At 41.3% G+C, this 20,506-nt stretch overlaps 7 protein-coding genes across 7 annotated transcripts; 5 read left to right on the top strand and 2 right to left on the bottom strand.

Moving 5' to 3' along the window:
- Positions 1–411: 411 nt before the first annotated feature.
- BDB00DRAFT_912495 (rab11 protein) lies at positions 412–1,844 on the top strand (the record flags this gene model as incomplete). The annotated part of the gene is made up of 7 exons (XM_053128673.1): positions 412–448; positions 521–551; positions 673–803; positions 915–948; positions 1,042–1,235; positions 1,303–1,383; positions 1,479–1,844. 7 exons carry the CDS (start codon positions 412–414, stop codon positions 1,601–1,603), a joined length of 633 nt encoding a protein of 210 aa, XP_052977972.1. The 3' UTR covers positions 1,604–1,844.
- A 1,017-nt stretch (positions 1,845–2,861) lies between these two features.
- BDB00DRAFT_874084 (uncharacterized protein) lies at positions 2,862–3,230 on the top strand (the record flags this gene model as incomplete). The annotated part of the gene is made up of 1 exon (XM_053127178.1): positions 2,862–3,230. The coding sequence occupies one exon, from the start codon at positions 2,862–2,864 to the stop codon at positions 3,228–3,230; it is 369 nt and encodes a 122-aa protein (XP_052977971.1).
- A 2,644-nt stretch (positions 3,231–5,874) lies between these two features.
- On the bottom strand, positions 5,875–7,837 carry BDB00DRAFT_977947 (uncharacterized protein). Its single transcript, XM_053129946.1, has 6 exons — positions 7,545–7,837; positions 7,325–7,468; positions 7,064–7,201; positions 6,565–6,952; positions 6,346–6,479; positions 5,875–6,218 (listed from the first exon to the last, which is right to left on the bottom strand). The coding sequence occupies exons 1-6, from the start codon at positions 7,608–7,610 to the stop codon at positions 6,174–6,176; spliced, it is 915 nt and encodes a 304-aa protein (XP_052977970.1). The 5' UTR covers positions 7,611–7,837; the 3' UTR covers positions 5,875–6,173.
- A 134-nt stretch (positions 7,838–7,971) lies between these two features.
- Positions 7,972–11,107, top strand: BDB00DRAFT_874082 (uncharacterized protein; the record flags this gene model as incomplete). Its single annotated transcript, XM_053127177.1, has 12 exons — positions 7,972–8,134; positions 8,260–8,383; positions 8,479–8,596; positions 8,705–8,832; positions 8,960–8,991; positions 9,125–9,268; positions 9,358–9,524; positions 9,656–9,925; positions 10,004–10,241; positions 10,312–10,541; positions 10,629–10,708; positions 10,789–11,107. The coding sequence occupies 12 exons, from the start codon at positions 7,972–7,974 to the stop codon at positions 11,105–11,107; spliced, it is 2,013 nt and encodes a 670-aa protein (XP_052977969.1).
- Positions 11,108–11,163: 56 nt separating this feature from the next.
- Positions 11,164–16,480, top strand: BDB00DRAFT_831779 (Sec8 exocyst complex component-specific domain-containing protein). The gene is made up of 27 exons (XM_053124156.1): positions 11,164–11,360; positions 11,448–11,497; positions 11,591–11,714; positions 11,814–11,876; positions 11,975–12,113; positions 12,187–12,355; positions 12,444–12,546; positions 12,620–12,647; positions 12,726–12,760; positions 12,831–12,877; positions 12,942–13,046; positions 13,105–13,175; positions 13,265–13,460; positions 13,531–13,558; positions 13,637–13,698; positions 13,764–14,152; positions 14,224–14,398; positions 14,458–14,596; positions 14,661–14,806; positions 14,897–14,935; positions 15,020–15,127; positions 15,227–15,346; positions 15,422–15,522; positions 15,585–15,699; positions 15,779–15,897; positions 15,962–16,172; positions 16,249–16,480. Exons 1-27 carry the CDS (start codon positions 11,273–11,275, stop codon positions 16,444–16,446), a joined length of 3,168 nt encoding a protein of 1,055 aa, XP_052977968.1. The 5' UTR covers positions 11,164–11,272; the 3' UTR covers positions 16,447–16,480.
- BDB00DRAFT_831773 (kinase-like domain-containing protein) lies at positions 16,481–18,579 on the bottom strand. Its single transcript, XM_053124155.1, has 8 exons — positions 18,283–18,579; positions 18,142–18,171; positions 17,853–18,058; positions 17,675–17,704; positions 17,378–17,569; positions 17,227–17,266; positions 17,070–17,150; positions 16,481–16,960 (listed from the first exon to the last, which is right to left on the bottom strand). The coding sequence occupies exons 1-8, from the start codon at positions 18,497–18,499 to the stop codon at positions 16,665–16,667; spliced, it is 1,092 nt and encodes a 363-aa protein (XP_052977967.1). The 5' UTR covers positions 18,500–18,579; the 3' UTR covers positions 16,481–16,664.
- Positions 18,580–18,868: 289 nt separating this feature from the next.
- BDB00DRAFT_831769 (uncharacterized protein) lies at positions 18,869–19,497 on the top strand. The gene is made up of 2 exons (XM_053124154.1): positions 18,869–18,988; positions 19,050–19,497. The coding sequence occupies exons 1-2, from the start codon at positions 18,874–18,876 to the stop codon at positions 19,484–19,486; spliced, it is 552 nt and encodes a 183-aa protein (XP_052977966.1). The 5' UTR covers positions 18,869–18,873; the 3' UTR covers positions 19,487–19,497.
- Positions 19,498–20,506: the final 1,009 nt, after the last annotated feature.

Below are 20,506 nucleotides of genomic sequence, written 5' to 3'. Positions count from 1 at the left end.
AAAAAAGCAGCAAGAGGCAGCAGCTTTCATTAGCAGCAACTTACCCTTTTTTTTCTCTCGGGCAACCTTAATAATGCACTGTTTCTATCTGCGTAGTGCGGTGGGAGGTGATCATCTGAGCATCACAGTAGGATGCAACAAATAATACTGTGTTTCCAGCAAACAAAGTACCTTTGAAAGCATTCACCTCCTTTATATCTGATGTCACGTCATGCTGTCTTGACGGAAAGAAAAAAAGAGAGCGAACCCTGGCTTTCAAGGCTTTTTTCTAACGATCGACTCGTCTGTGATAAGGACCGCACAACTGCTTTAGCGGGGTTACTAAATTGCTTACTTTAACCTTACTTTCTTGCAACCCGGAAAAACAGCTGCTTTTCCTTTCCTACTGAACCTTGTTAAATAATCCACAAAATGAGCCGAGACGATGAATACGATTATCTTTTCAAAGGTACTAGATTGAGGGTCAGAAACAAGGAAGTGTTAAGTGGAAGAAAAAGGAAAACTCATAGCGTTAATATAGTTGTTCTAATTGGTGACTCCGGTGTTGGAAAGTATGTTATCACCACTGCCATTACGACCAGTACACCTAATGCCACCACTACCTCCCTTGTTTTCCCTTCTGGCCCATTTTGCTCATCAGTAATACTGACGCTTGCTAATTCTTTTAAAAAGGACCAATCTTCTCGGACGATTCACGCGAAATGAGTTCAACCTCGAATCCAAGAGTACCATTGGTGTCGAATTTGCTACTCGTAGTATTCAAGTTGATAACAAAGTGATTAAGGCACAGATTTGGGATACTGGTAAGTGGAGGGTCACTTCTGGCCGAGACTCTTGTCTTTTGCTTTTTATTTTTTTGAGCGACGCGGGCTGTGTCGGTTACACAAAATGGTATTGATTCGTTTATAATGAAGCCGGTCAGGAACGGTATCGTGCGATCACCAGCGCGTAAGTAAAATTAGGAGGAAAAGAGCGGTTTATTTAGAAAGACAACAAGTGGATCTGCACGGTGTAACGCATATGTGTGCGCAATATAAATAGATACTATCGCGGCGCAGTGGGGGCGTTGTTGGTGTATGATATCTCAAAGCACTCGACCTACGAAAGCGTCGGACGTTGGCTGAAAGAACTTCGGGACCATGCTGATTCAAATATCGTGATTATGCTGGTCGGCAACAAGAGCGATTTGCGCCACTTGCGAGCTGTACCCACTGATGAAGCCAAGCAGTTTGCAGGTGAGCATGAAATACTTTTATGTCGTTAGCAAAACGGAAATAGCGCGGGTACTAAAACTGCTTCTAGCTGAGAATGGTTTATCGTTTATTGAGACTTCGGCATTGGACGCAACCAACGTTGAGTTATCGTTCCAAAGAATTTTGACAGGTAGAGTAGGAGTGATAAGCAGCAACAGGCAGCGGGATACCGGAAAAGGGAAACAGAAGATAGCAGCAACGGACTAACGCGCAGTTCTCGTTTAGAAATCTACCGGATTGTATCCAACAAAGCACTGGAATCGTCGAACAATGCCATCAAGCCTACAGGCGGTCAAACTATTCTGGTATCACAGACACCCGATGAGCAGAAACAGGGTGGATGCTGCTAAAAAAAGGAAACGAGTGAAGAGCAAAAAGAAACAAGAGAGGCCAGTTTTTAATTGGATAAGCTCGTCCAGTTTGTGGCCCGAGATGGTTGTGAATATTCCATTGATGGGGACCTGTAAAAAGAAATGGGCGTTTATAATACATTTACAAAGTAGTGTACAGTGTGCCGTGTCAGTTGGCTATAAAGCAAAACTTAAATAACTCATTAAAAACCTAAAGATGTGCTATTTCTTTTGCTGTTGTTGATGACAATGATGATGATAATGATGCTGGGTCCTTTGTGGTCAGGGTACACTCTGCGAGGAGCGTTGAGTCTTAGCATTATGTTTTAGCACTTTACGAGTATGTATACTTTTGAGTTTTCTGCGGGCAGGAGGAGCAATATATTTCATTCTTTTTTTCTTTCTTTCTTGCGTTTAACAAAAAACGCATGCTCATCGTATGACTCGCGACAAACAAGAGTGGTATCATGACAAAGAGTGATACAGAGTCTCACTGATAAAAGGAGAGAAAAGACAAAAAGGAAAAACTTTGATTGTTTACACATTCACACAGCCATCAGCAGCCAGAGAAGGGTGAGGGAAGATCCATGTGACACCTGCCAGGTCGTACACACGCAAAAAGATTGAGGACCACCGCGGATTCGATGCCACGTTGGTTCCGCACAGAGCGATCTAAATAGAGGCCCATTCGGTGACCTCCCGACTCACCTCACAGTTACAGGCCGTTGTTGCCTAGAGACCGGGTGTTGCCTGGTTACTAACTTATCAACTTATTAAGTGGATATATATAGTAGAATGTTCAAAAATACTTTGATCAGCAAGAAAACGAACAATCCTGATGATTGACCCTGTTGTTTTTGTTGCTACTTCACTCACCCTCTCCCTGCTTTGTTCAATAATTGGGTACTCCAAATACTGTAATGAGGTTGGTGTACTGGCTTACCAAATATGGCTGTTCCTGTGGTATTTGCCTTTCAGAGGAGAGTAACCGTACCACGCGAATGACAGGCTCGGGCTTATCCGCCTTTCATTATAAAAGGAATCGGTCTTATTTATCCCCCCCCCTCTTGCACATCATTCCTTCACTGCTTTTTTCTTTTTTTTTCCAGTTCATCATCATCCATCATTACGAGCATCCACTACTAGCATCTTCATCTCTTTCTTCTTCTTCTCCTCCTTCTCCTTCTCCTGTCATTTCTGCCAACACCAGCACCACCTCTTCCACTACTCGCTAATAACATCACCATTATCTACAACAATGCATCAACGGCATTTTCGCGAGATCGCTTTTCAGTGGCTTCACTCGATCGCCAACGCTTTCGACTCGCAACAACAACAACAACAACAGCAGCAGCAGCAGCAACAACAACAGACCTCAAACCAACCCGCATTAACTCCCAACGAGAAGTACTGCACTGCTCAGGCAATCACCGATTCTGCTAACGCTAGCTTGACCCAGTTTGAAAAAACCTACGTCTCGTTTCCAGAGTTTATCAGCAACGACGAAGTAAGCAGCTGGAGCCACCATCGTCATCACCATCACCATCATGACAGTCTACGACCACCGACAACTACAGCATGGCCACAAGCATCATCACGGTCTGCACCTTCCTCGATGGCCTGCTAAAAAACTTTTCAATATATTTTATACACTTCAATCACCTCTTTATTTCCCTTTCTTCCTTCCTCTCTATCGCGCATTTAAAGTACTATAATCATCCCCGACAAGCATCCTCTTCTTTGTATACCACCACATCTAACAAGACCAATTCTCTTTGTAATTTTCCTCTTTCATATTATCTTTTTTACCCTGTTATTCTAAACCTTGTATACCCCCAATCTTTCCTCTATTATGGTCGCACAAACCGTTTCTTCCATCATATAGTATATTCCTTACTGATGAAATTCCATAAAAAGCAGAGCATATGTGTCGCCGTCAAAAATAAATCCGGGGCACACGTGTTTTCATACCTTTACAATCTTTGAAAAAGTGGCGATCCATTTCATAGTGGCGAATTGTCTCATCATAGAAAACATGCTTTTCTGTTTATTGTGGGTGCTTATAAGACGAATTATCAGTTGATTATATTGTTTGTTACTCGCAGGATTAGCCATTAGAGAGCGTGGTGTGCTTTATTTGTTATAAAATTTTGCTTGCAGTTGCCTGCTGCACAACATTGGGGCTTACTGCTGACCCACAGAAAACCAATCGTAATACAAGAATCATCCGTGGCACTTCTGTCAGCCCTTTTTTTTCATTTTCCTCCGGGGGAAGCACCTTGTGAAAAACTTATTTGTCCGCTAGTGCATGCGCACATGTGTATTAGTGTGTGAGACATATAGCAAGCAGCCAAACACACATGGGCATGTTCGTTGATGCTTACTATCAAGTTCTAGACTTGGCATTTGGTGCGAGTGTACGCACTATGCATTAACCAGAGGTTAACCATCCCTGCCTTTTTACAGCGAAAAAAATGTGCCGTTCGTATCACAGACAAAAGGACGTGGGGTACCCTTCAAATTTAGGTTCATGACGCACGGCCAATGAGGTGGCTTGCCATATGAATTGGCTTTTTATTGTATTCACATTTAATTATGATTGATTATTATTGATGCTTAGTGATCGATTCATGATGATGGTGACGGCAGTAATAATTGATGGGACACAGTGATTATTATGTTATTACAATAGTCGGCGGTATATTAGGTGATGAACGTTCTCTATTACGATAAAAATAGTTTATCAGGATATATCGTTTAGTTTTTTACTGAGCAAATAAGGCTGTTGCTGCCTGGTTGATGATCAAATCAGTCTCGTGATATAGATGACATTAGCAACGGTTTCACCCACCTGTTGGTTAGACATTCAGAAGACAACAAGAAATTATATCCTCTCTCCCTACTTCTCCCCAATTATAGGTCCACAGCCCCCACCTCCGAGCATGATTATACCTTCCCCAAAATCCATTTTTTTACATGAGTGTGAGCTTTGTACATCCATAGCCACATTCAAAATCCCTTGCTTCTGCAGTTTTCCGTGACGGTATCGATAAGCAAAAGATACGAAACGGAGCATCTTCGTGTCGTTCTTGTAAAAACAGACACAGAGTAGATTCCTTTGCTGCACTTTTTATCGAACAAGCAGACTTAATATAGCATTATTACAGCTTGACTTCCTTGTTTAAGTTTAGCCGTAAGGTGCTCTTGGATGTTAATATATATGTCTGATGGGTGAATGCACCCCCGATTTTCTATCCATGCTTATATGCTATGCTGCGAAACAGTTTCCCAAGCCTCACTTACAGATACCTTAATGGAAACTTATAACTGAACTTAAAGCATGTTTAAGAGTACTGTACAGATCCGCGATTGCGCAATTTCTACGATAGAAAGCGCCAATACATTGAAGACGCATTAAACGAAAGGAATCAGCATAACAACAGATTAGTCAGAAGAGAAGCTTTAATCAATTTACGAGATGTCCTAAAATAGCCACCAACGAATCACAATATATTTATCGATAACGGTGGGTGATGTAGGCATAATTGAGAGCTTGATAAAAACCTTGGTGGACAACACACTACAGATTACGGGTACCCGTACCGCTCCTATATCCTTACAAAAAATCTAAAACTTGTTCTCCGGCACGACAACACTTCCTGACGTTGTTTTGTCCGAAGACATTGTCAGTTATTTTATTAAAAATTAGAAAATAGGTGCCACGAGGCTTGATGCGTCTAAATTTGGGGTACATTACACAGGTGCAAAGGGTATCAAATCCATCTCTTTCTAATAGTATAAAGCTTCTTACATAACCGTTAAAATATAAGTGTAGCGTCAAATTGTATATCAATAAAGCTTATACTACAGAAATATGATAGCTATTTGATAGTGATGTGATTAAGCCGCGAGGCTTTTTGAGGCAACAAGGTTTGCTATATTAGATTACTAACAAACAGAGAAAAGTGGACACCTTTCGATAACTTTCGATATCTTTCGATATCTTTCGGACGCCTAGAATCGCCTTGTAAGGCCTTGTAAGGCTCAAACAGGTTTAATGGAAAAATGAGATATGCGCGATGATATAGTGAGCTGAATAATCGAAAGGAAACTTCATATCATACAGTCTGTGAAGCAAAGTAGAGACCTTTTTGCTAATTTCCGTTCACTTTACACAACAAGTATGCGAGAAACAGTATTACTAGTACTTTTGGGTGGTTGAATCTATGGCTCTACGTGTAGTGTAATAGAGAGCACATACGCGTTTGTAAGCCAAGGTATGCAAAAAACATTCAACATGCGAAGCCTTTTTATTAAGCCCCATACATGCACAAGATACCTGATGTAGTGGCCGCACCTATGAGTGTGACACAATGCATACACACAGTATAAAATGTCTAGTGTCTGGTTGATAAAGAACAAAATAGCAGTAGTTGTATATAATCATTTAACAACATATATGAACGGATTTAATGGAGGTGGAGGGCGATAAAATATAGTGCGGTAATAAGTATTAATCTTGTCGTTAAAAGATTTAGTGGTATACAGTAACCTATTTCTCGGTTGGTTACTAATTAGATCCAGCACTGCTGTTACTAGCTGTTGGTGGTGCAAACTATAAGTAAGATACATAATATATTGGTTATTGTTTAGTACGAATTTGTCGCTGGTAAATTCTATCACATCGTCTGCGATGTTGATTTTAAAGGAAAAGGCAATGAATCTATTTAATTATCACTTACGTAGTTGCTTGGGATTATGCCAATCGCGCCATTGCTTTTGCGGGCCTGCCACCAGTTTCCTTTTCTATCTACGACTTCCAGTATTTCTCCTTTCTCAAAGCTCAGCTCGTTTGGATCCTCCTGGTTTGCTTTATCTATGTATCAGCCAAAGAAATAATTAGGCAAACCAATCGCGTCGCAGTGTTAACCAATCGGCAGCAGCAGCTAAAAAAGACTTACACGCATGGAGTGCTTCGACTTTTTCAATGTATTCAACTGCCGGTGGCAAATACTCGGAATGGGTCGGCTGTTGTGGTGAAGATTGTTGCTGTGGCTGTTGCTGGAGTGGTGTGGTGGTTGTAGCAGGAGAGTACGCCGTGTTATCTGTTGGAGTAACTGTAACCGGGGCTGCTGTAGGGTATGGTGGCATCACAATGCGTTTATCCATAACTGCTGTTGTGTCGTCCAGATGTTTTTCGGTTGTCAAGTAGACTGGCTGTTCAATAGATGCTTGTTGTTGCTGATGATAGCTTGCTTGTTGATGTTGCGGCTGTTCATCGTCTACAATTCGGCCAAAGGCTCCTAGATAACTGTTTGGATCGCTACCAAACACGATCACCCATAGGTACTGTAATTGAGAGCAGCAAAAGAAGAGGGAATAAATTAGTCAATATCGTTATATTGATGTAAGTGAATTTATTTGTTACGGGTCAAACTCAATCAATCAATCAATCTTTACCTGGACAAAAACAAGAATTATATATCCAGCTGCGTAAGCGTTTGCTGGATCTTTTGGAACTGATGGTTTGGTGTACTGAATCACATAATCGGCCTGTATGGTGAGCAGTGGAATGCTAGCAGCGATGAACGTGAGGAACTATGTATTGATATAGATGCGGACATAATGAAAGACGAACAGCCATCAGCATCTGACTTGCAAAATCAATGAATGCATACTTGTCGATTAATATCGTATGCAAGATGTAATTGATGCTATTACCGTTAATCTATACTGAGCCATTGTGTTGGACATGAACAGCAACAAGCTAAAAGCGACGATGAAAGCTTGATAGACCACGACCCACCATGCGCCGTACAGTGTTTGCAATGAAACTGCACCAGCGAATGCTATGATCCACCCGCTCTAAAACAAGATCCTCAATAGCTTTAGCAATCACCGCTCTGAATCCGACGTTTTCTTGGCCTATTCACGCACTTACAATTGCGAGAATGCTGGTGGAAAGAATAAATCGATTTTGAATAAGTCGGTGAACGGCGAACGCCATAACGATTGGAAAGAGTTATTTGTTGATGGTTGGTATTATGCGTCAAAGATTAAAAAGAATGAAAAATTGCGTTGATAAAGAACGAAAGGACTTGAATGAATGAGTGAATGAAAAATATGGAACAACGAGTGGGAAGGGGTGGGGCCCAACAAGAGCTACAGAGAAAAAAGAGACAAAAAGGTGAGAAAGAGGAAGAATTGCATTCTCGAAGAAAAATTAGTGTCAAGACGACCTGTTTGGTTCTATAAGTCACACAAAAGAAAGAGCAAAAAACGCTATTGTGGTTCTCCTTATTAACTAGAACTAAACCCTAACCCCCATAAAAAGAACACACCCCCTTAGAGCGCGATCTTTAAACCATATGTCCGTGGAACCAGCTATACTCGAACAACTGTTCGGTCAGTTGATTGTCCAAGGCGTCGAAACCGGGCATCTTGGCGCTATTTATAAAACACTCGACGGTCAATCGCTTTTGACGACGCAGCATGTACACGACACGATCAAATCCTGGATGACGAATCACGGTACGGCGGATCATTTTTTTAATCTCTGCTCTTTGTTTCTCCCTATTGTTCTTAAAATGGAAGCGTGGGCAGGGAGCAGACTTAAACGCCCTTTCACCAATTGTGAAAAAACACTTGTTTTATAGGGAGGACGACAGCTTCGGACATTGCACGCGAGTTGAATGTTGATCAGTCTGGCATCCTCGACGTGTGGTCTGTGCTAGCGCCGCAGGAAAACTGGGTAATGGCAGACGACGTGCTTATGACGCGGTAAACATAACGAAAAATATCCTTGTAATGATACAAAAGGGTTAATAGAGAGAAAAACGAGGGCAACATCAACTAATTATGCAATAATCAAATAGTGCATACGTTGATACTATTCCAGATGAGCTGCGTTTACAAATAGATCAAACAGGTGGCTACTTATCCATAATCACGTTGGCTCAACATCTACGCCTACCTTATGGATTCTTATCTAAGGTATGCTATATCACATGTGTACTGCTATAAGTGAAAGATTGTATACATGTCTTTATCGAATGACTGACTGGTGGTTACGATACCTCTCTCAACAATTAACAATTAAAGCAACTGGATTCGAACATTTCAGACAAAGATTATGTGAAGCTCGCCCAGATCCCCGATTTGGTTTTGACTCTAGACTACTTTGCACAGGCCAGAAATTGCATCCTTAAGCCACTCAAAGAAGCTACAGAGTGAGTAAGGAGTTGTTGGTGGTGTTGATGTGTGCGTGTGCGCACAGTTGAGAAAAGTATGATGAAAGAATGTAGAGTGTGTGAGATGAAAACTAAACTACTTTGCTAAATAATTACTTATAACAAGGCCCCTGTCGATGTTTAAGCTGCAACGCTCCAGTATGTTAGAATCCCAGGAGACTCTGTTTTATGGTTGGTTGTTTCATCTTCCAAAAGATTGTATTTCTTTGCCATCATTTTCTCTCTTTGTGATCTCATCCTAGCATGACGATATATTTATTGCTTGCCTTAGCTCTGTTGGAGAATACTATCCGCGATAATGAACTGGAAGGCACATTTCGTGGGAGGCGCGATAAAGCTGTGTATGTGCCGCATTCCTACAGGGACCGCCAAATTACGTTGATTACCTCCTTATTTGAAGCAAGTGGCTATATTGGTAACCAAAAACGAATCTTTCTTTCCTTGCGCAAAAAATTGTTTCATCAAACATGAAGAGGAAGAAAAAGGGCTAATGCAGCAAAAAAGAATATGAAACCGTTGAGCAGCATTATGGCTACACCAATCCAAAAGATTTACTGTTGCGTTATGATAGCAACATTCAGCTACTCGACTCATGTGCAGTTACTCCATCTATGCTGAAAAAACTGCAAAACAAGATTGAGAATATATCGAGCGGATATACCGATATATCGGTTAGTATCAATACTTTATGCCTTTCATCCCCTTCTTTAATATAGCAAGTGGATTAGCGATAGGAAACGGGAGATTTAAGTAAAATTAAGATTTAAATGATATTTGCTTGCTATGCTCTTCTTTTCCTTAGGAACACGTGCCGTTTGTTTTTACTGCTGGTGATACTGCGTCACTTTTGGATGTCATCATTGCTCGTGTAGCAAAGAAACAGCGCCCAATAGTACTTGGATCACGATTTGTTACTACCACAGAGTATCTAAAGTCTACGGTTACTGCAGCACAATCCTATCTTGATCGCCGTGCACTACAAGAAATTCAGAATGAAAAGAAACAGCATAGTAGCAAGGGCAAAAAGAAGTTAAATGATGAAAAATCAATGGCAAAGCTGACTGACGAGGAGGTTTGTTATTAGTCTAGCTACGATGGAACAGTATATGTCGAACTATAACGCTTATAGAGCGACGATATTTTTGAACAGATTTACTATTATCTCGTGGAGGAGCAAAATCTTATTAGGGATTTTGCAGGCTGTACTGTTCCCATGGTGAAAAAGTCTATGCAACAAGCATTTTCCAAGGCTCTTCAGACGGTATATGTTGCACCGTCTTTGTTATCAAATGATGGGTTAGCGGCTCCTATTCGACGTGAAAGAGACATCCTTCGTGAGCTTCGACGGAAAATATATTATACCAGAGAATCGGTTTTGTTATTTGATGGTAAACAAGACATTAGGTGCGGGCGTTATGGTAGAAGAAAGTTACTGATTACAGGGTGATCCGTATTTAGATGAATCTGCTAAGAAAAGCATGGAGAAATATGTGGTCCGTCAATTGGGTTTACAATTCCTATTTCACCTGATGATATTAAACTATCTCGAAAATGGCGAAGATCCAGGGGACCTAGCTAATGCTACTGCAGAAGATGTCATGAAGGAGAAAATAGCCGTATTTTTAAAAGAGCAGCAGAATGATCACTACGGCATTGCTGGACTAACCACAACTGTGCTCAATGGAAAGGTGATAATATTACTTGTCATGGTTATGCATGTTAAAATGTACATGTTTTTCTAGTGGTAATTCACTAACTGGATTCTTGCTATATAGAAAGCAGATGAATTAATTTCGTTCCTGAAGGCGCCACCAGACTTCCTTGCAGCTGATACGCTGGACGAGAATGCCCAAAAGTATGCATTATATGATCATCCAACGATTGTAGATTACACCGCCCTATCGAGACTAATCTTCTTGGATTTACTAAAATTAGGGAATCATACAATGGCGTCACTGAGGCATTGATTGACCAATTGGAGAATACGCCGGTTTCCTTAGCATCTGCACCTTCTGTTCTTCATCTGACAAGCATCCTTTGTTTTCAGTCTCTGTACCACCTGCCACTTTATGTATCTGGCAAACATGTGCCCCATATCATCAAGCAGATTGCGTCTCGGATGGATCCTGGTGAAGGACGGATGTTAGAAAGTGCTCAAAACATGATTATGTCAAGTAGGAAAGATCCGTCACTGTTTGACCCTGAACTACTGGACAATGTGCATAATCTTGCTGTTAAAAATAAAGTAAAATAGAGTGTATATGTACTACTGCCATGGCAACGTGCTGCATGTGTGCTTTTGCTTTTTGTCGGGAACTCAACAGGTTGTGCAACCAACACGTTTCTTTTCTCTCTCTTTCTCTTTGTGTGTGCTGTTCCGCTTGCTTCATTTTATTAACTCTGTTCATCACGATCACCGATGGACCCTTACAGTCAATATCCTCCAACGAGAAACCATGGGTACCTGAATGGCAACGATTTAAATGACAATTTTTCCGAAATTGAAGGTTTGGGTCGTCTCCCTTTGTACTTGAACTTGTTCTACGCCGTGATGTTCTTTCACCATGATGCTTATTGAAAGAGTTCAATGACAGCTGTGCTGCAGGAAATCCATAATGGGTGGGACTTTATGCTCGACGACAATGTAAGCAAGAAACGCGAATATCGTATTCCTTCGGAAAAACCTATGCTCATCGTGCCCTTATTTTACTTTTCCGTTTCTGATAACTAAATATAGTTCGATCCTGTAACTCTGGCCCTAGCACTTATGGATGACAGCTCGGTTGGAAAAGAAAAGGATTACAAGACGTTCCGTAGAATGCTGAGGAACTTAGACACCGCGCTTGAAGCAATTGTGGATGGTATGTGCAGCTACTGCTTGAACGACAAATGGTTTTGGTAAAGAAGGGGTGGAAAGAGAGGAAGCATCTGCTGCTTGTGGACTGACATGAAATTCGTAGATTACTATAAGGGGTTTAATAATTCAATTGGCACATTCGGTGGCGTGTTACAACACATAAACGGTATTGCTTTTCTTCTAATATTGACGGGACACTTTCTTTGATCTTTATAGACTGTGGATGATTGTACTGATTATAAAGGTATTGGATGCATAAATTAGATTCACAGGATCGTGTGGCACAAATGAAGAACAGTCTACGCAAATGTAAAGGAGAGTTGCTCGAAAAACGCACCGATTTATTGAACATGTGGCATAAAAGCGAACAGCATAAGGAGATGCTAAACCTCCTGGAAACCATGTAAGCAATCAAAATATGACTTGTATTCTCGGTTCGATTTGGCTAATGAGGTTGTATTTTATGCAAATTCCAGCGAAGAGATACGGTCGACGCCCGAAAAAGTAGAGCGGATGATGAATAGCAAGCATGTCCTCGGAGCTGCAGATCTACTGATGCGATCGACCCGTACTATTAACAGCAAAGAAATGAAACAGATTGGAGCTTTGGATGACTTGCGACGAACATTGAATGGTCAAAAAAACGTACGTGTGTGATCCATGCTGAATGTAAAACGACTTTTTTTGCTGGTAGAGAGAGAAAACACGATGGGCTAATAAGTGTTTACAATAGACACTTTACGATCTTTTAATCGAAGAGCTCCATAACCACCTTTATCTCAAGAGCTCGTTTTGCGACAATCGATGGGCTGCTTATGTACCAGAACAGCAATCATGTAAGTTGTTGTCAACATGTCACAGCGATAATACAATGGCAGTCTTTTGGTATGCTTATCTTTCTTTTTCAAGTACCCAAGTCGGATCTCAAGCCAAGAAGGTAAGTGATAACGTCAGCTATGATGATCATGAAAGTATGCTCATGCTTATATCAACCTTTGTGTGTACATATTTATAGTTTTACTAGCTTGTCTCAGCAAGATGCTGATGCAGGTAAAATGTTGCCTATTTCTGGTGAAATAATGATTCCTGAACCCTGATATTTAACCATATACTTTTATAGCGAATGGCAAAGCAGAAGATATGTTTGCGGTCGATGAGAATGCTATTGTAAGCTTACTGGGCTCGAGAGATATGCTGTGGATCAGAGATACTGATATATTGACGACTATAGCTGGTTGAAGATACCGAGAAAAATCCAGAAACGGATTCTTATTATTACATGGAAATCATTATGGAATCGTTGGCAATATTAGGGGATATCCCACCAGCTATGGAGGTACGATAATGATATCACAGTTAATCTTGTGGTTGCTCACCAATAGGTGATAAAATAGACCGTCAAAGAACGATTACCATTGGAAATTCATCGACTTGTGGACAAAACGATCAATGACGTGGAAGAAAGGTATGAGCATCGGACCCTTTAACAGTTTTAAAACACAATCAGGTCGATAGAGTAGCATAACCACAACCATGCGTTACATGTAAATTTAGACGTACTGCTGCCAACAACAAAGAAAAACCGGACAGAAAACCTGGAGACGCTTCAGATATATATTGCCTCGATAGAGCTAACAATGAGGCACGCAATGAAATTCTCAAAGATTTGCTGTGGACTTTGTATTCCAAGCTAGAAGCAGTGCTTCGTGGATTCAGGTTCACAGAAACATGTGCTCGACGGATTAAGAAGGTACGTATTGGACGTGAATATCTGGAATGCTTTCGTCTTACCTAGCCATTTCCTATGGTGACTTTTATAGAGATTAATTGCAGCTCGAGAATTCGATGGTAAGAGCTTGCTACTTCTTCAATAAGTTGTTTCGCATGAAGAAAAAGGCAAAGTCTAATTGTATCATTTTCGTATAGGCACCCAAGATACCTTCCGCATATACCATTTCCATGAAATATGGAGACCTGTGCAAGCAGAGGTGAGTTAGCATTTAGGTATTTCTTACAGTAAATAATGCTACTAATAACTGTTTATTACCTACAGATCCGTACTCTTCTTCAAGATTACTTGTCCATTCAGGATCGCACCTTACAAAAGAAAACGATAGACATCAACATGTTTACGTTCTCTCGTGACAAATCGCAATCTCTCTTTTCGTTTACGGAAAGTCCTCAAGACAAAGAGCTCGATCAAGCGTACTCAAAGGTTCAAACCAACCTGTATGCTTCCTTGAAAAAGCAGGTGTCTGGATCCAATAAAGGTTTTGCAAAGCAAGATTCGCTGCTTCACTCGAGCATCATTGACAAATACGCGAGCGATATGGCATACAGAGGTCACAAGTTGCTGATCAAGCCTGATGCTTATAACGTCAGTGTATTGCTTCAGCCTACAATGGCTTTCCTAGTACGACTTCGAGAAGTGTTCCCGAGCTAGTAAGTCATAATGTGAATCATTCCATAATGTAGTGTATCCAATCGATTATTAATATGTTTTATAACAAAAGCGATGAAAAGAATGCTGAAGGCTTTGGAAGCTTTTTGGATGACTTTGCCATCAATGTGTTCTTGCCTCAAATCGAAGAAAAAGTCATGCAATTGATTAGTCACGCTACTGTAGGCATGGATGCCTTTCAAGACGACCGCAACTACAAAAATTTGTCCAAGTATCCAATTGTCAAGGTAATAAAGGACTATTAGGAGCGTGTCAATTGGTCTAACTAGTGCTTTGTATCCCACAGAGTGCTGTTGCATTGATTAGTTTAATCCAAAGCTTGTGCCGCACCATGCATTCCATGCCTTTCCACACCGAAGAATACATTCGCATGGTTGAGGTTGTTTTACTCAAATACTATGAAAAATGCTACCAGCGCTTCTATTGTACGTTACTTGCAGCTCCATTGATAATACAATGTAAAAGTCTTAATGGTTACAATATATTTAGCTACCGTTGCCCGAGGTGGATCATCCGATAATGGAGAAAAGAAGGAGGATACACCAGAGATGGATATCAGTACTAGCGGCGACTGGGCTCAAGATGAGAGTTTAATTGCATTATTGGCGCAAAATCCTTATTTTAATGATGACACGGTGAAGACACATGTTATAGAACCAAAGATTAACGAAAAGCAGCTGTTTTGGGTTTACTGACGTTCAAGAATTAATTTATGCCATATGTAGCGCGCTGACTTTGAGTTTGTCAAGGCTCTTAACCAAGCGGTACGTTGTTGGTTACTATGCTACTAGTCTCTCGTACTTTTATCGCTTTGGTCGCTTACATAGGATATGATACACACATTACAGGAAATAACTATGGAGTTCAAGCTTAAAGAAGAACGCACTTTCGACACTGAAGAACTTATTTTCGAATCTAAACGCCTGGTTGCGCTTGGTCGATTATATCACAGTTTGGTATTGATAAATTATTGCTAATTACCCGATGCCTTACAACTTTATATCACTTCATATCAGCAGGATCGCATTTTTAACATGTGTATTACATCCATATAGAAATGGTTTGTCCGCGAGATTTGGGAGCTGCGTATGCCCAATCAACAGCTGAAGCTCCCATCCTTACCTTCCGGAAGCTTTGGCAAAGACAACTTTGAAAATGAGTGTGGTTTAACAGAGGTAAACGGTTATTTACTGTGTCAATTAGGTTTGCAAAATAAATAGCTTTTAACTCGATCAAATTTCAACTATTAGAGCGCAAGTTCACGCCGGTGGTCTTTGGCTGGCCATAACAAAGGCTCAATGCAAGATGATTATGGGCCAGTGCTATTACCTCTCAAAGATGAAGCTGCTCGGTACTATATTCTCTCAAAGAAATGGACTAAAACGTTTGTATTTTAACAAAATGGTTCTTTAGACGCTTCGACACACTTTTGACAACCTACCAGCAATTAGCAGAAACATGTCTTTTCACCCTGAGATTGGAGAACCGATGTCATGTTATCTATTATCTTGAAATGGCAATGCAAGAGGTAATATATACCTTCAAGGAGAAACAGAAACAAAAGGAACAAGTTGATTCTTACGCGAGAGATATGTACATACATTTAGGGCAATTACTATCTAGAAGACGAGACATACGAACCTGATCCGTATATTATTACGCTTAATCAAGACTTGGTCGAACTGGATGATTGCATAACCGCATCGCTGCCACCCAAAGACGAGCTGTAAGTCAAATTATAATCTCGATACATAAAGGTCAAAGCCAACTAATAGTTTGAAACTATATAGATTTGCTTTTGATGGTCTACCAGCATTGATTGTCCATATTTTGATCAGTGAAGCAAGCCATATCAAACGGATGAATGTGAATGGTGTGCAAAAGATGATGCGCAACGTTTTAGCTCTTCAGCAGAATCTAGCAAACTTTGTGCCACCCTCTCAGAACTCTGTGATGGAGCGTGCAAGAGAATATTATCAGTTATTTAATTTGAGCAGCGAGGTAGGGTAGAGGAAGATAGGGCTGTACATGTTGCTTGAAAGATAAAAGGTAGTGGCTAATAAGACGTGTTATACAGGGCCTGATACGCAGCATCAGTGAAAATGGACCAAAATTTACATTCGACGAATATCGCATTATCCTTGGTCTTATCCATGATATCAAGAAAGGAAACGAGGATGACACAGAGTCAGCTGAGGAAGAAGATGCATCAAATGACGACTATAGCGCATGGTTGCTAAAGTTGGACGATGTCATGGCAAAATACGAAATCTAAAACAGTCAATGAAGCAAAATACAATTATTTAAGGGTTTCTGTCAGTGTGTCACTGCGGTTCTTTTATATGTCATGCGGTGTATGTGTATAGATTATAGCGTGCGTTGTTGCTGTCATTGTGATTACAATTTTACAATGGAGGGAACAAAAGTAGAAGTGGAATGTGCGGCTGGTAAGGGGGTATTAGTACTGTAATTGAATTTATCTTCTATACGTTCTTAGTGGCGGATATCTAGTTTGCGAAGATTATCATCCAAGCTGTCATCACTGTCGTCTTCATCCTCACTGAGATCTTCCAAGTTCTTCCAATGGGTTAAAAGCGTCATTGCCGTGACAACAGACTTGAATGATTTGCGGCTATCGAAACCTCTGCGTACGTTGTCTACAAGGTTGGTGGATCTGCGAGGACCAGCTTCTTCTTGATCGTCCTTGATCCATGGGTGTTCTAGAGCTTCCTCGGCAGTGATTCGCTTAGCCGGATCAAAAGTCAATAGGCGGTCGATCAAGTCCTTTGCTATAAAAACACACACATATATAAATAGACACGTCAGAGGGTAAATTGATCCATTCGTAAACTGTTTTTTTTTCTTTGGCTTCCTTTGTCATACGTATTCAATCATTACCTGAGTCAGATATTTCACACCAGTATTCTTCGTCAAAGTCATATTTGCCAGACATGATGGATTCGAACAAGGACGCCTGATCTAATCACACACACAAAAAGAATTCTTTGCTAAGTCACTAAAAACCTTGGAGTACTAATTGTTCTTTTGGTCTTACCTTCGCCCCAAAATGGCGTGTATCCACTCAACAAAGTAAACTTGAAATAACAAAACAAATGAAGGGAAAAAAAAGTTAGTAGCTGTTCATTCCAAGTGCAGTAGCTCGATAAAGCTTCTCATCCCTCTGTGGTTTTAGTTTCGATCCTTACAGTAATAACGCCCACACTCCATAAATCAACGGGTTTTCCGTGTCCAGTTTGCAGAAGGACTTCTGGTGCCACGTAGCCAGGCGTGCCGCAGGCTGTCATGAGAATATCATCGTGATTTTTCAAAATTTTGGAAAGACCAAAATCCGTGATCATCAACTTGGCGCTTTCATCATCAGCGGTATCGAATAAGAGCTAATAAAGGGGGTTAAGAGACATGAGCCTTGGCGTACTGAAGTGGAGAGGTTTTCTCTCTGGGGGGATCAACAGGGTGTATACAAATGCAAAGCCTATAATTACATTTTCTGGTTTGATATCTCGGTGGACAATCTAAGAGCAGGGGACAAACAAAAGATTGATTTGAGTACGAATACAACCAATCTGTAACAAACTCCTCACTTCTTCATCAGTCCTCCCCGTAAGACATATTCCCAACCGTCCCCTCCTTTTTCTTTTTTGCTAGCAGCAAGAAGCTTACATCGTTGTCATGCAAATACGCTAAACCCTCAAGCATCTGTCGAACCAAGTTAGAAGCGTCTTTCTCTGTGTACGAGCCCTTCTGGAGCAGCTGCTGGAAGAGCTCGCCACCGCTTGCAAGGTCCGTAATAATGTACACCGCGTCCTTTGACTCATAGAGTGCATGCATGGAAACAATGTGCGGATGACGTACTGACTTGAGAATATCTATTCCAGCAAAGCAATATATCAGCTTTTCAGTATGCTTCCCCTTCCATCGTACAAGTTCTGTTCCTCGTATTCGTTCTTACCAAGCTCACTCGTCAGCATGTGCTCCTTGCCTATCAATACGTATAAGAGCCAAAAATAACCGCTCAATAACCGATTATCCGAGTTTCGTTTCTCCGAGTGTATGCACGCACTCTCGCTAGTGTGTCAAACTTTTAGTATACCTGCAATAACCTTTTTCAAGATAATCTTGAGTGCAAATGGCTTCTCGTCCGACTTGCGAATGCATTCCTTAACAACAGCAAAGGAGCCCACACCGAGCGTTTTCTTGGTGACAGTGTAGACGCGTTCAAGATCTTCAGGATAAGCTTGCTCGACATTCTTTTCGTGGGTCTTTTTGAAAAGCGTCATAAGACGCTTCATGAGCGGCGTTCGTTTCATGGCTGGATTGGAGAAAGGGAATGAAAAGAAGTCTGGAGTAGAGGGGGTAGCCAAGAAGAAGAGGAAAAGAAGAAAGATCAAAGAAACAGGTTGCCTCGGAACCTCGGCTTACTCGCTACTTTTGTAAGAGGCTGCCAAGGGTCACGTGTAACGTCAGCTCTGCGGGTTTAAATGTGCTTTGTTTCATGCAGTCTTCCATTTGTCGCGATGGTTTCAGGAACCACTCTTATTGCTGCATGGTGCCACTTTTACACACTAAAGATGCGTAGGTCTACCTCATTTCTTTCAGCTTCAAGGTAGCGGTAACGCCGCATTAAGCACGCGTACTAGCTCGATCATTACACACATCCTATTTAAACGTGCGATGTTAGCAAATGGTCTGGACCTTCTCTTTTAAGAAGGTTATAAACACAAGGATATTCGGGCCCTGCTTCTCCGGTTCCGCTCATATTGTATCTGCAGCCATGTTTGTCAAGCATTGCTCAGCCGGTTAGCGAAATTCTCTTTACTCAATACCCTCCAATGGACAACCATGACCGACAAACTTTAGTCAACCAACGACATAAATCGCCACGTTGGCGAATCGTTCGCTTCATTAAGCAGCAGATGACTTGGGGTTTCAAGTCTCGGAGCATTTCTTCGTCCTCCGTGGTCGTGCGATTGAAAAGAATGACTGCAAGAAAGCACCCCAAGCAGGAGCAGCAGGAGCAGCAACAAGGCAATACCCAGATGTCTCTTTTGTCTCTAACGATACCCTTTACGCTAAATATCAATGGTGGCGCTTTGACAACGACAACTTTAAAAACCTACCAAATCAACGCCACACTTGTATGCGCTTTTGCATTCGTGCCACTGCTCTTCTTTGCCTTCTACCAATGCGGCAGAGTGATCGGATTATTAGAAGTTGTATTCTTTGGTGTAGACGATATCTTACGTACTACTTTTTCCTCTTTAACACGAATCTTTACCCGTACTTTTTTCTCATAACAAGTCCCTGTCTGATATGGAAAGGGTTTAAACCGATATCGACCTTTCATTGAAGCTCGCTTTATCAACATGTTGACTTGACTGGAAAACTTGTAAAGTGCTAGGTCGCCTTTTGTTCTACAGCTCCTCCATTGAGTTTCCATATATCTTGGGTTTCGTATTTTAATGCAGCAATGTACGAACTCCTGCGTCCCACCTCCTGCGATCCAAGTAAGCGCTACGATGTCTCACAGGCGACTTGATAGGTAGAATGACATAGATTGAGTGCCTCTTTTGCCGGTAGAGATTACCTTCACCATGTGGAACCTCCTTTGCTGGAAAACGGGTACTGCACTACTATTGTATATTTGATACCTGACGCTTTGCTTTGCGTGCTTTACCAAGTGACGATCCTTGGACTGTCTCTATCTGCAGCTCAACATCCATACTCGCATTTACAACGGCACGTTGCATACACGCACGACACTTTTGAGATTAGACACTCGCAGGTCAAAAGTATTCATCACTCCCGAATTTGGCAATAAAAATATAAACAGCGTCTTTTGCATTAACGCGTGTTCTAACACCTTTTTCTTCTTTAGAATGTTAATAAATCGCATCGAGAATAGCCGGCATCAGGGCCGCAGCGCCGAACAACAACTGAAAGACTGATTGTAGGATGGAGGGATGGCGATCGGAGAGGAGGTCACAGGCACCCTAGTTGGTAGCCTGTCAGCTTGGTGTGTGGCTGTTATTACTATATAGCCAAAAGAGATCATACCAAATACAACTGTACCAAGCAAGCAAGTAATCACAAGTGGTCATTTGGAAGCTGCCGCTTTACGATATCGAATGTCTTGCTGTCGACATACCCTCTCTCACTGAGCGATAAACACTCCAAAATTGCGAATATCACTGACTTGTTAACTGACGAGCGTAATGTTGGCCACTGTATGCAGCAAACAATACAGCAGGACGCAAAGAAATTCACAATCATGCAGGCTTCGCTGATGGGACCGATAACAGTGTTAGAGGCAGTTA

The sequence above is a fragment of the Zychaea mexicana genome, assembly GCF_025766255.1.
Source record: "Zychaea mexicana strain RSA 1403 chromosome Unknown BDB00scaffold_55, whole genome shotgun sequence".
NCBI classification, from domain to species: Eukaryota; Fungi; Mucoromycota; class Mucoromycetes; order Mucorales; family Lichtheimiaceae; genus Zychaea; species Zychaea mexicana.
This window is presented reverse-complemented; position numbering and strand designations above follow the sequence as displayed.